The following is a 14497-nucleotide window of genomic DNA, read 5'->3' as shown; positions in this document are numbered from 1 at the left end:
GCATCATAAAAGATGGGAATTTAGTTAAAACTCCTACTTAACAACAAAATGCATAAATGAACAGATATAGTATTAAAACATGGGCACCATGTAATTTTGTGTGGAAATACTGGCTGATGCAACAGTATCGGAAGAATACTGACACCTGTTCACACTAGTGCTCTTGATTGCTTCTGAATCTATTACTATCCTATCCACTTATAATATATCCACCCTTTGGTATATGTATAAAACAATACAAATACAAAATCAAAAACTAACCGGTCTGACTTCGCCACATTGACTTTGAAAGCAAAAAGTCTCTCACCGCTGTCACTGCTGTAGGAACAGGGGTCGTCTAGTCTCTCGGTACGGTCGGGGCAGTTGGACTGGGCCTTCCAGGCGTTTGCAAAGGAAACCGCTGTACCCTCCACCACTCCCTGAGGAGTCTTCAGATCATCTGCCAGAACTTTGTTAAAATTTCCACAGATACCTGCACAAACAAACAAATGCCACAACATTGGCTTTCATGATGAATTCACTTTATAATTCAGATGTTTTTTTCATGTTTTTTAAGACAGAGGTCTCACCACAAGTCTTGCCCTGGAAGCTTTGGTCTACAGTGATGTAAACCTGCATGAGCGGCACCAGCTGTATCTGCACCTGCAGCCCAAAAGTGGTCTGAAGCATGATATGAAACGATGATGGCATGAACACTGTGAAGTCAGCTGAGAGAAAAAGAATCAAAGAACGTGAAAAACACTTCACATATACATATATATTAGCACATAGGCTCTAAAACACATAAAAGAAATAAAAAGCTCCTTCTCCCTTACCAGTCACGTAAGGAAGTGAAATTTCTGCATTGTGTTGCACCGTCCCGTCAGCTTTAATAATCAGAGGCTGCAGAAAAAAAGAGCACCGTCATAGATTTATTTTGCACAAGTTACACTAGTTTTAATTTTTTTTTTTTAAAGAAATACTATTATTGTTAGACAAGGACACATTACATTAAATAAAAATAACAGTAAAGTCTGCCGTTTTATTTCTATTCCTCAAGGAATCTTGAAAATGTATCACGTTTTCCAGAAAATGTTTAAGCAGCACAATTGTTTCCAACATTAATGATGAGAAATGTTTCTGCAGCACCAAATCAACATATTAGAATGATTTCTGAAGGATCACATGACACTGAAGATTGAAAATTCATACATTGCAATCACAGAAACAGAAAACAGCTGCTTAATATTGTAATAATATTTAACAATATTGCTGTTTTGACTATTTTCAATCAAATAAATGCAGCCTTGGTAAGCATAAACATTTGAAACATTTTAATGACCTTTTGAACAGCACTGTAATATGTGCATCTCATTACTCACTTAAACTGTCAAAACGACCTTTTTGCTATAAAACTCAAATATACAAGATTGTGGAAGTACAGAGGTGTACTCACATTTTTCATGTCGTTGTCAAACAGCACTACAACAGACTTTAAACAGGTGTCGGTTTGATGAGTAAAACAAGGAACAATCAGACCCAGTATGATGAACTTGGACTCCTCACAGTCCTACAAAAACAAATGAAGTTAACATATTTTAAGAATTTCACATATTCCGAAAGCATGGATACAAACCAACATGTCTTAGCAATTAAATAAGGTGTTGTTAGTAACTAAAACACTTACCTTTGAGAGCACATAGTTGCAGTCTCCATGGAAAGTGAATTCTTTCCCGTCAAAGGTGGTGAAGTGAGATCCTTCCTCTACGGAGCACAGGCCAGGGCCGGGAATACTCACACAGATCCAGCTTCCCTCCTTACATATACTGAATTACACAATACAATTACAAACAGACATGGAAAACAATGAGCTTCAGATGCCAATATGGTAAATCACAGTTCTGATGTTTTTATATATTTATGAAACTGCCATTTTTACTATTCATCCAGTGTCATCATAATTTAGCATTTTGTCATAACTATGCAGTTAACAGTAATATTGATGAATATACATATTTTTCTTGTATATAAGTAGTAAAATACATGAAAGGACACAAAATGCACTAGGATAAAAAAATAAAATAAAATATGCCATACATATGGATATTGAGTTAAATGTGTTTTCTTACCATTCTTCCTCATCTTTGCGTAGGATCTCTCCTGTGTTGTAGACGCGGTCATGCTTGCACTGACACTTTTCTGCTGGGATGCAGCCCGTGTTTGAGATGTCATCAAACACAGTTCCTATAACAAAGACACAATGCAACAACTTAATGTGGTTACAAAATACAATAAAAACAGTAATATTATGAAACATTATTACAATTTATAATAAGTTTATAACATAATTTATATATGTGGGGCAAAGATGAATTTTCAGCAGCCGTTACTCCAGTCTTTAGTGTCTCATGATCCTTCAGAAATGTTTATTAATATCATTGATGTTGAAAACAGTTACAGTTCCTGCTTACTCTTTTCAGGATTCTTCAAAAATAGAAATATAAATCTTTTGTAACATTATAAATGCCGTTACTGTCACTTTTGATCAATTTAATGCACCCTTGCTGTATAATAAAATTAATTAAAAATCTTACTGACTGCAGACTTTTGAACAGTAGTTTATGTTAATAAATAATGGTTTATATTATCTAAATAGTGGTACTGACCTGGCGGGCAAAAGCATCCATCAGTGTTGTGTTCCTCACACAGTGTGTTTGTGTCTTTGTGCGAGCATGTGTCCATACAGGGAGAGCCACTTTCAGAATGTACCATATTGTATGGGCACGGCACAGCTGCATAGGAATACAAGACACACAGAGTCTTTACAAGTGCTATTAATAAGGAATAAAAACAAATGAACCGCTCAAGAGAGAAGAAACCTATCATTTCCACCAGAATTATCAAGGCATTTCTTACCACAGAAGTTTGCTGTCCTCCAGGACGGTGGAGATCCTCCGGCGTGAGAGCACTGACGTGAATATTCAGACAAAGTCGCACAGAGCGCAGAGATGCTGATGTCTTCATCTTCAGGTTGGCTCGAGCAAATATCATTTGTACAGGCCTTGATATATGGCTCTGGGTTCAAAACCCAGCTACAAGAAGACCACTTTTCATCCTCCAAAAGGTCTGCACAATCTGCCCGCTGTTGTGAAAAGGTCCATATTAAGTAACAATACTAAAAGATGCTGTTGTGACTAACAATTTCATTTGGAATGATCAACTTACAAATTTTTCACATTTGTCCACCACATTTTGCTCATCATCATTTTCAAAAGGATCTTCGCAGACATGTGTTGGGTTGGGAACTCTGTGCTTATTACCAAACTCAGCATAGCCAACCCTCCGTCCTGTAATAAATAAGACAGACACTTGATCTTGGATATTCTTAAAACTCTTAGAGAATCATCAAATTAGGAATCCATGAGGAATAATCATTTTTGTATAATTGGTCAAATAAGCACTATATACAGAAAAGTAAGAAATCAGGTGACTTACCAGATTCAATGAACTCACTATAAACTGGAACTCCATTGAAATCGCCACACAGTCCACAAGTCCGATTGGAATATTTGGGGTCTAGTTCCACCTAACAAAGGACCACACAGAATTGTTAGATCATTATAATATTTGGACTTTGTCAGTAGTAGGCCTAATGTTATGTGATCAGAGCAAGCAAAACATATATGGAATATGGAAATAATAATAATAATACTATGGTACCAAATTATTACCATATATAAGTTACCATGGTATTGCACAGTACTTGTTTTGTCAGTATACACTAGTAAATTTTACTTGCAGACTTAAATTCACTATTGTAAACAACTATGTTCATAAGGATGGAAATACACTTCAGTGCATAACAGAGAATTGCCTTATATAGCATTTTACTTCACACTTCTTGCACAATATGCTACTGTCTGTTCACTTCCTTGAAACTGTCATGTTGCGCAATAAATAAATTCTTCTCCTTCAACTAATCAAAAAGATAATAAACGTCAAATATAATGCCACAGCCATCTCCAGCGTGATTTTGAAGTACTCGGTCTGTAAATCGTGTATTTCGCTGTTTCAATTTGTCCGTTTGCTGTTTCTACTCTTCTTTCTACTTGCTATTCAAGTACTCGCCTATTTGAGCGCCCGCGCAATCATCAGAGAAGCATTGCCCAATTAAAAGTGACCGCATTGCCCAATTTAAAAAAAATAGATTAAACATTAGATTATTTTCTAGTCAAAAAAGCATTTGAGATTCTATTACGCAGATTCATTTTATTATTCTACTTTGCCACAACTAAATAAATCATGTTTTACCCAAGCTTTAAATGCTAGTTTGTGGTCTAAACTGGTTGTAAGGATACAAATAACAACCACGACAGAAATCATCGAAAGAAAGCATGTCGTTCTGTTTTTTAGTTGTTGTGTGCTGCACACTAAAACAAACTTACAGCGGGTTCACAAAATAATGTTGACTGTTAATAGCTGATTTTTTTAGTGAATAAAAGACATGCAGCGCTAGATGTGTTGTGTGATTCACTAACAAATGAATCATACGAGCCGGTTCTTTTTAATGAATCAAAAACACAGAGTGAAAAGTAATCCGGTTAATAACTAACAAATGACTCATAATGTATGAACCAGTTCTATAGGCTACGTGAATCGCTTATCTAACACAATTACTGAACTGTTTCCATCTTAGAAGGAATTAAGCAATTTTAGTGTATTTAAGGTTTGCAATTCTTAAATCAGATATCCATTTGAAAACCTATCCTGCTAAAAAAAAACTAAAACAATAGAAGCCCAATAGAAACCATCACAGAAATTTCAATGGTTTCCATTAAAATACCATTATAAACCATTAGCTTTTTCCAGTAAAACCATTACAAAATTCCTTTTTGTAGTGTGTTTTGGGCATTTTTCCAATAGGATTTAACATCCCACCAGTATAATCCATCACATATCAGTAGACACCATTATAGTTTCCATTAAAACCAATACAATTCCCATTATAACCATTAAAACCATTACATTTTCTATAGTGTTTTGGGCAGGGTTCTATTGTTTTTTTCAGCAGGGTAGTTAAAGACAAGGTTGCCACCCTTTGAGTTCAACACAGCGGGTTGAGTTGGGGGTTGTTTTCTATTATATATGTCTGTTAGCAGAGTTTTGTCTGACATCTGAACATGGTACTGTGTTTTTGTCATAAAATTATGTAGGCTAAAATAACTGTTGCAGTGCTGCAAAACTATTAACTTTTTACCACAACAAGAATAGCAATGTACACTTAGAGAATTGCAAGATTTATAGTCATTACTTTTATTATAAATAATTGCAAACCCCATTTAAGAATATTTTGACATGAAAATTCAAATATATTTCTATTAATCCATTAGTTTGCATTTACATTGCTTAATCTATTTTGACTAATTATATTCTTCTTCCATTCGAAAATGAATCCTGCATTTATGTGATGGATGAGGGATGTACTGTATGCTTGTACAGGGTATATGGCCCTTAGAAGCACGAAAATTAAAACATTTATTTAAATTCTGAACAGATTATATTTAGACTATAAATATATTTAGACTATATCTTTTGATTCTTGAGAGTTGGCAGCCCTGGTTAAAGATGCACTTTCATAGGAGTTGTTTTGAGCTCATGATGAGCTATAAACTCACCATAACGGCATCCTCTTTGTTCCACATGACAGTGATGCCCATTTTGGAATAGAGTCTGATGTAAATTGTGTTCTCTTCCACAAGGATCCCTGCGACATGCACGGGCAGCGTTACTCTGAACAAGAGAAACGATTCAAATGAAAAATTGGCCAACCAGAATACATTTGAAAGCCTTTTACAGCTGGTTGGGTTCCCCAGAATCTTACTTTTCTCCATTCACTATGACCTGTTTCTCGGTCAACTCAATGCCAATGTCATTGATGGTAATCGAGACCCTGCTGATCTTTGGTCCAGTGCTGTGTTCTGTTCTCTTCACGTGAACCGAGAACTGGTGAATGAGGCTTTGGCAGTCGGACACCAGGTTATACTCGCATGTGCCTGGGAACTGATACACGTCTCCATCGAACGTCTTGAAGTGGAAGTTTCCCCACATGCTACAGATGTTGTTGACATGGTTGCTGGGATAGACTGCAAAAAGGAAAAAACAAAGAAATATGAAAAGTTTCACTTATTTTCGAAAATTTTGAGAGAATTTTAATCATTTTGGGAATTTTTGTTCTTCTACCACAGCCCATAAAGTAAAATAGAATTTATTCAATATAAATTAAATACAAATTTCTTTAAGTGGCTTTTCAAACGTTGATCGCTGAAATAATGTATGTATGTAAAACATATAATGTATTATTAAAATCTATGCTTATAGCAGTTATATAAATGCATTTACATTTGAATTGTATGTCCTTAAATTTTAATTACAATTATGTTCCCTGTTTGCAAACTCAATTAAAATTCAGGCATTCTCAGATAATTCCTGCATTTGGTCACTTTTACATTTGTCAATCTGCAAATTTACGGAAAGTTGATCAAGCTGAATTTCAAGTCATCATGAAGGGAAGTAAATGAACTTTGTCACTTTTTGACACAACTGAAAATATTTAGTAACTTCTAAGGCAAGTCATCAATGGCTCTGATAGTATCAGGTTCAGGTGACGAAACTAATCTTCACAACTGTCATAAGCTTGGTTTTTTTCTTTCTTTCCAGATTCTGATACCAATGCTGTTTTTAACCACATCAAGCTATTTGACAAGATAAAATCATCTTTGAAATTCATCTTTGCGTCACGGTCAAGCTTACAATCCTAAACAAACATATAATGATTAAAAAAGCTGTGAATTTAAAATGATTTTTAATACTTATTAACGGATGTACATACTCAATTGTAATGCACTTAAAATTTCATATATTGCATTTTAAATATAAAAGCTTCCAAATTGTATGCTGATTGAACTAAACTTATAAATGAAATAAAATAAAATAAAATATAAAATAATAGGTGTGTATTATATTGTCAAATAAAAATTTTGACAATATAAGTAATTTCCGGTTGTTGTTTAGTTGTAAAAATAATCAATCCTCAAGAAACATATTTTGATTAAAAAATGTGAATTTTATTTAGTTTTTTACCTTAATAACTTGTACATACTCAAATTCTAACACACTCAACGTTTCATATATTGAATCTTAAATATAAAAGCTTCCAAATTGTATACTGATTGAACTAAACTTAAGTAATAAAATAAAATAAAACAAAATAAAAAGGTGTCTTATTTAGGGGACGCCAAATTATAACAATACAAGTAATTTGTTATTTAGTAGTAAAAATAATTATATTAATAAGGACAGGTGTGATTAAAGATATATATATATATATATATATATATATTAATAAATAATTAAATAAAATCATACATTCAGGGTTTAGAGAAATATTATGCTAATAATAAAAAAACAAAACAATCAAAACTGTTTTTAAAAATAAAATAAAATAAAATAAAATAAAATAAACGAGACAGATGACACCCCTCAAGAACCATTTCAAGTATGAAATTTTTGACTGATAGTTAACTCTTACCTGTCTTTGAATCAACCTGAATGCCGGTAAGTGCCAGAAGCAGTATGCAGACTGTAGATGTTCTCCACTCCATGGTGGGAAGTGAGAGAGGTCAACAGGTAGAGCTCCAGTACTGTTGGATTTCAATTCATACCCTCTTTTATATCATTTCTCATTCACCTTTCACTCCCCACCCTACAGGGAGGGTCTGCCAGCTTTCTATGGTGTGTGACAGAAAAAAGTCAACCTGCTATTACAAAAGTCCAGTGATGGCATGTGTGTGTGTGTGTGTGCGTGCGTGTGCGTGCGTGTGCGTGTGTGTGCGTGTGTGTGAGGGCGGCAGTTCCTCTGCCTCTCTAAACAATGTTTGATGAGACATTTAATAAAATGTATGTAATGAATATTATATTTACAGCAGGGTGTGAATAATTTACAACTTTGCTGTACATGTATGATGAGGATTAGTAAAAATAACATTTACTGCTAAAACCTGCAAAATAAATATACAATACATGATTAATAAACCATTTAGCAGCTGATATGGAGAATGAGATGAAGACTAATGGTCTTGTGTAAATAACTAGAGTCTTAAGTGTCCTGAGTTACTTTGTAGACATCCATATGAATTTCTCATGAAGGATATGATCATAAATGTGTCAAATTAATCAAATTTTCCATCAAGCTTGCGGTGAAATGGGAGTACATGTCAAGTGTCCACATATGTGATTGCGTGTGAGGTTTGAATATCCTGTCTGTGATGCAGACAATTTGACGTTCAGCATCTTTGCAGGTACATAGGCGTGTCTCAAGCTCCTGAATGCCACCTGTGCTTTCCTGAATTCAAACAAACTGACCATTGACCATCTGGCAGTGCTCATATCCTGATCGTTTATTTGGTAAAGATTTCAGACTTGAGAGAAATGTGATGTCATGCATAACCATTTATGGCTGTTTCTTCAGCTATTTTTTCAAACATGGCTGACCCTGTGGACCTTTCGGAAAATGATTAGTTCATCTGGAAATTAAACATTAGTCGTCAAAAATTTATACAGTATTTAAAGTGAAATAAAATAAAATAAAATAAAATGAAGTAAAATAAAATAATAAAATAAAATAAAATGAGTGAAGGGACACCAAATGGTAACAAGATAGGACATTTCTGAATGTTGTTTAGTTGCAGTAAAAAATAACCACATTCATACAGACAGGATTTAGACAACATGATATTAATAAAATAAATTAATAAAAAATAAAAAATAAAAAATAAATAAATAGATAAAATCAATTTATGGGTATGGGCATGTTTGACCCTTGCAACTTTAGAAAAAATAATTAGTTCATCCAAAAATGAAATATTTATCATTGAAAGCTTATTTATTTTAAGAATTTAAAGTAGAATGTACAAGCTGCTCATTTATGTATCCTAAATGTACATACTATTTTTTTTTTTCTTTTTCAGTTACAAAGTAAAAATGTTGATATTTTGCTTTTTTATTTGTTTTCAGGCTCTTTACTGCTATTGTTGTTGCACCTTATAAAAAAGAAAAATCATGACAAAGTTTTATAAAGAAAATATTACAAAATACATCTGATAATGCAATTCAACACACACTTTTTAAGTTCTACTTTTAGTATACTTTATTCAAATATAATATTTTAATCAAGGCATGGGGAAATAGAGGAATATTATACATTAAAACATATTACATTTTATAAATATAAAATAATTATAAATATGCATTTGCAATTCATTTTGCAAGCTCAAATGGATTCATGTATCTGTATACCTCAAAATTATAAATTAAGGAACACTGATATAATGATTATATGAAATTATTTACAGAATGTTTATTGACAGGGCCCTTCATTTCTTTCTTTACACAGTGAATAATCAGAAGGCTGGCTGGCCATCAGACAACAAGTAAATTCAGGCCCTCTTTTGTAAATCATTCTTCAGTCGACAGCAAATATAATAATTCTGATATTGAGATCTGCCCAAGCCATCAAACAACTTCCTTCAGTAGAGCAAAAGTTCCTCCAAAGGCAAACATCAGGTTTTTGATGTGCATGCAACGTGAGATCCGATCCAAAGGCTCCACCTTTTTGTGACACTGCAAGCGCAAGTGTTGACAGTCTAAGAAACAGCTGTTCTTCAGAAAATACCCTTATGAAACCGGGCAACATTGTTGGCAAAGGGAGGGAACAAACATAAAACATTGATTAGATAAACCAACACTGGTTGTACTGCCTCTAGTTTCTATTGACACTGCCTCATTTGACATGAATGTTGTGTATGTACAGTGCAGACTGCAGTACTTTTCCTCGTTGATTGTAATGAGTTCAAGACAGGTCAACAGTAATTCCATTGAAAGAGTAAAAAATCTGAATGAAATTGAAAAAAAAAAAAAACAGAGCTAAAAATATCAAAGAGTAAAAAACTAATGTAAAACTGTAATTTTATTAGTTTTTGGTTAAAGTCACTTTCAGTAGGTGGACGACAGAGTCCTCTTATGGTGACATGTGGGTACTGCAGATGATATGACGATACCTTCTTTGTGGCCTGGTAGGTACTGAATGCGTTCTCTCGATATTAAACAAGGACCAAATTTTTTAGACGTACGTTTCATCATTGTTTGACAGTTGGTTTTGAAGTGTTGGTGCTCGGCTTTATATCAGTGCACTTCTCTGAAAAAAATCCAGGGGACTGTAATTGATGCTCTTTATTATGCTTTATTGTGATTTTAATTAAATTCATTGGAAAGAAAAGTACATCATTATCTCATGCATTACCAAAGAGTGTAACAAATAAAAGAAAAAATGCCCAGGATCCCCTTTGAGAGATAACAAAACAGACTAGAGTTAACCATACGCCTAGATCAAACCACACAGAAAAAAATAAATGGTGCAGTATTTGCCAAAATAACAGCCATTAATGCACTGTAACAATCAGCTTAAATCATTTCCATTATTGGATATATATTTTGAAATTATAGTATGTCAGATTATTGAGTCATGTTCAAATCAGCATTCAAGCAGGATCTTTTATTCAGTGGTATTCTGGTACACCTCAGCATCACCGGTCGAAGGGTGAAATTCTCCTCCTGGCAGCAGGAACAGCTGTGCATCAAATCGTTCATGTACATCGAATACCTGCACAGGTTTCCAAGAAGAAGAAGAAGAAAAAAAACATTATAGTACAGCTGAATGTGCTTATATTAGTTTATCCTAATATACAGTGTCCCCACAAAGGTTGGCTACCACAAATGAATGTTAGAGATTTTCCAATAGCTTTTAACTTAAGTCTGTAGAATTGATATTCAAATCATTACAGAAAAATGAATAAAATGAATTTAATTAGCAACAACATATTGATATCTCATATATCTATATACATTAGATAATTAATTTATGGAAAATATAATTTCATCAATAACTAAAAATCAACATTGGTCCCAAGCTAGCTAATTGCAAGCACCAGCTTAAATTAGTCTTAATTTGCAGTGTTATTCATTTTGGCATACTATAGATGTTTATTATTTTAAATCTTATAATATTGATAATTATTTAATATGTATTGCTAAGTCTTCAGAAAGAAAGTCTTACAAAATATTATATGAATTATGTCAGTAGTTACTCACATCGATTTACACAGTCACATTGGCCAGTGCAGGATGCAACTTCTACATCCTTGATTGAAGAGCAATCATTGACATGCAGACGGGTGATGTTCTTCTCAGGAATACAGTTCCCGGTTTCACCTGAGAGATAATAGAGGTATACAAGCCAGTGACTCTAATGAACAAGACTGCATTTTACTGCATGCACTACATTTTATATAGTGCCTAACATGTTATTTTTCATTTGTTTAACATCTGTTAAATGATCTAAATAAGGCATACAAAGCATTTTAACATTAAAACAAATCATTTGTGTGAGGATGTTCAGTGTAAAGAATATCTTACAGATCTGGCAACATCTATCTGTGTCAAATTTGAATGTTTCCTGTAAAGACAGTTATAATAGAACAGAAAACATTAATTTACATATTTCTCAAAGTATGGTCAAATCTCTTAAAACATCCAGTTTTCCAAAACTTTGGATATTTTTATACTAAAAAGTACATATTTTATTTTTTTGAAAAAAAATACACAAAAGTTTTGAATCCTAAGTTCAAACAGTTGACACGGCCGTATTAAAAGAATATTCACACCATTGTGTCACAATTTACTCTCCCTGTATTACTTTCTTTCTTGTATGAAACACAAAAGCTTTTATTTATAGTAGATTTTCCAAGCTGGTCTTTTTTTTTTTTTTGTATAATGAAAATATATATATAATGTGTGTGTGTGTGTGTGTGTATACAGTCATGGCCAAAAATGTTGGCACCCTTGGTAAATATGATCAAAGGCGGCTGTGAAAATTAATCTGCATTGTTAATCCTTTTGATCTTTTATTTATAAAAAAAATTAAAAAAATCTAACCTTTCATTGGATAATAAGAATTTAAAATAGGGGGAAATATCATTATGAAATAAATGTTTTTCTCAAATACACGTTGGACACAATTATTGGCACCTCTAGAAATTCTTACGAGTAAAATATCTCTAAAGTACATTCCCATTCATATTCACAATTTTGAGCACTCCAGGGTTATTATGAACATGAAATTATCCAGCCATGGCTTCCTGTTTCACAGAAATATAAATAGGAGGGAAAACAAAGCCTAAAAAAACCTTTAAAAAAAAATTGTCAAACAGCACCTACATCACCACATGTTGTTTGGGAGGGTTTCAAGAAAAATTCTCCTCGCTCATCCAAAAACAAACTCCAGCATATTCAGTTATCAGACACGACTGGAACTTCAAATGGGACTGGCTTCTATGGTCAGATGAAACTAAAAAATGAGCTTTTTGGCAGCAAACACTCAAGATGGGTTTGGTGAACACAGGGATAAAAAGTACCCCATGTGTACAATGAAATATACTGCTGTATTTTTGATGTTGTGGGCCTATATTTCTGCTGGACGTCCTGGACATCTTGTTTAGACGCATGGCATCATGGATTCTATCAAATACCAACAGATAAAAAATCAATAAGTGACTGACTCTGTTAGAAATCTTATAATGGGCCATGTTTGGATCTTCCAACCGTACAATAATCCAAACATAAACCTCAAAAACAACACAAAAATGGGTCACTGAGCACAAAACCAAGCTTCTGCTGGCCATTCCAGTCCTCTGATCTGAACCCTGTAGAAAATGAGTGAACTGAAGAGAAGCAGCACCAACATGAAGCTGGGAATCTAAAGGGTCTGGAGTGATTCTGGATGAAGGAATGGTCTCTGATCTCTTGTCAGGTGTTCTCTAACCTCATCAGGCATTAGAGGAGAAAATTTAGAGCTGTTAAACTGGCAAATGGAGGTTTCAAAAAGTATTGAATAAAAGTGTACCGTTAATTGTGGCCAATGTGTATTAGAGAAAAACATTTATTTCATAATGATATTTTCCCCCATTTTAAATTCTTATTATCCAATTAAAGGTTAGATTTTTGTGAATTTTTTAAATGAAAGATCAAAAGGATTAACAATGTAGATTAATTTTCACAGCCTTCTTTGATCATATTTACCAAGGGTGCCGATATTTTTGGCCATGACTTTATATATATATATATATATATATATATATAGCCCTAACAGCCCCTGACCCCCATGTCACTGTTTGGAATAACATTAGTGTGAGTAAATGATGGCAGAATTTTTCTCTTTGATATAATACACAAACCTAACTGCAACTTTTGTTTGGCTTAATTGGGAGTGTGTTTCTTTGTCTGTGTTAATTTTTTTGAGAAGTTGAACATTGACCTTAGTCTGGAGAAAATAAGAAAACCTGTAATACATCAAAGCCATGCATCCAAACTTAGGCAGTAGCAGAAAGCAACAGTAATACACAAACTTACAGGCACACAGTCATTTCGATTAAAGTCAGGGCATGTTTTAATGCTCTCCACAATCGCAAGCAAGCCATTGACTTCTTTGCAGGTACCAGTTGTGCACTGAAACTTGTACGCCTCTTGAACCTAAACAGAAAGGCAGAGAGGCTATATGAGGTTTGAAGAACAGCACAGATACTTTATCTGATGAACTGAAAGATAGCAGAAAACATTGAGAAAGTTTGACCATGTACCTGGAGAGTATGTGTGGTGTTGTCTGGTGCATTGTAAATACAGCAAGATTGTCTACATGTTCCACAGCACTCTCCTTCTCCTTTCACATATTCAAAGCACTTGAAGGGTAAAAAGCTTGTAGTTTAATAATGCACTCCTTTTGACAGACTCATTAAAAAGAACCAGAGCCAGATTCACAAAACATTAAAATCTTCTTAACTCGTATTTTCTTCTTATTTTCCAATTTAACAATAAAATTAGGAATATTTTATATTCTCAAAATTACTTTTTTCTTAAGTTTGTTCTTAAGACAAACCTTAAGAAGAATTAAGATTCTTAAATAGAATGTTAAAAATCATTACAAATAAATTCTTAAAGTTCTTCTTTTATACTTTTTCTTAAGAAGACTTTTGTGAATCCAGCCCCAGATCTTAGGGATTATTTGTCCATTAATAGGAAATGAACAAGGCTACATCACCACTGTAGAATCAATGAGGAAAAACTGTATTGCATCTGAAAATGACAGCCATACAAAATACATAGAAAACAAGTATGTCATGTGGAGTTTAAGCTAGAGATTCTTCTTACAGGTTTACAGTCAAGTGAACTGGTGTAAGTGCACTTCTCAGAGCTCTTCTCAGTCACAAGCGAGCCATCAATTTCATGACAGGTAACATTTTCACATTTGTAAATGTGGACTTCTCCAACCTGACAAATGACAGACAGACTCTATGAGGATTGAAGAACAGAGCAGATTCATTGTTTGATGAATTAAAAGAATTAAGAAATG

General features: G+C 33.6%; 2 protein-coding genes across 3 annotated transcripts in view; both read right to left on the bottom strand.

Annotated features, from left to right (window-relative positions):
* The window catches only part of LOC131533838 (mucin-2-like), a 32893-nt gene extending 25178 nt beyond the window's left edge, over nt 1–7715 (bottom strand). The window contains 13 exon segments of the mRNA XM_058766270.1: nt 308–472; nt 570–707; nt 816–882; nt 1436–1549; nt 1667–1805; nt 2109–2223; nt 2646–2771; nt 2896–3121; nt 3205–3326; nt 3475–3565; nt 5655–5769; nt 5861–6122; nt 7568–7715. Coding sequence (XP_058622253.1) covers nt 308–472; nt 570–707; nt 816–882; nt 1436–1549; nt 1667–1805; nt 2109–2223; nt 2646–2771; nt 2896–3121; nt 3205–3326; nt 3475–3565; nt 5655–5769; nt 5861–6122; nt 7568–7640 — 1753 coding nt within the window. The 5' untranslated portion in view covers nt 7641–7715.
* Nucleotides 7716–10270: 2555 nt separating this feature from the next.
* Nucleotides 10271–14497, bottom strand: part of LOC131534051 (mucin-2) — a 107212-nt gene continuing 102985 nt past the window's right edge. For both annotated transcript variants that reach the window (XM_058766678.1, XM_058766679.1), the window contains 6 exons: nt 14296–14415; nt 13728–13826; nt 13501–13620; nt 11509–11548; nt 11185–11304; nt 10271–10696 (listed from right to left, as the gene is read on the bottom strand). In XM_058766678.1, coding sequence (XP_058622661.1) covers nt 10680–10696; nt 11185–11304; nt 11509–11548; nt 13501–13620; nt 13728–13826; nt 14296–14415 — 516 coding nt within the window. In that variant the 3' untranslated portion in view covers nt 10271–10679. The remainder of the gene's footprint in view (nt 10697–11184; nt 11305–11508; nt 11549–13500; nt 13621–13727; nt 13827–14295; nt 14416–14497) is intronic.

Source organism: Onychostoma macrolepis, chromosome 25 (assembly GCF_012432095.1).
Source record: "Onychostoma macrolepis isolate SWU-2019 chromosome 25, ASM1243209v1, whole genome shotgun sequence".
Taxonomy (NCBI): domain Eukaryota; kingdom Metazoa; phylum Chordata; class Actinopteri; order Cypriniformes; family Cyprinidae; genus Onychostoma; species Onychostoma macrolepis.
Note: the sequence above shows the minus strand (reverse complement) of the source record. Positions and strands in the feature narration are given on the sequence as shown.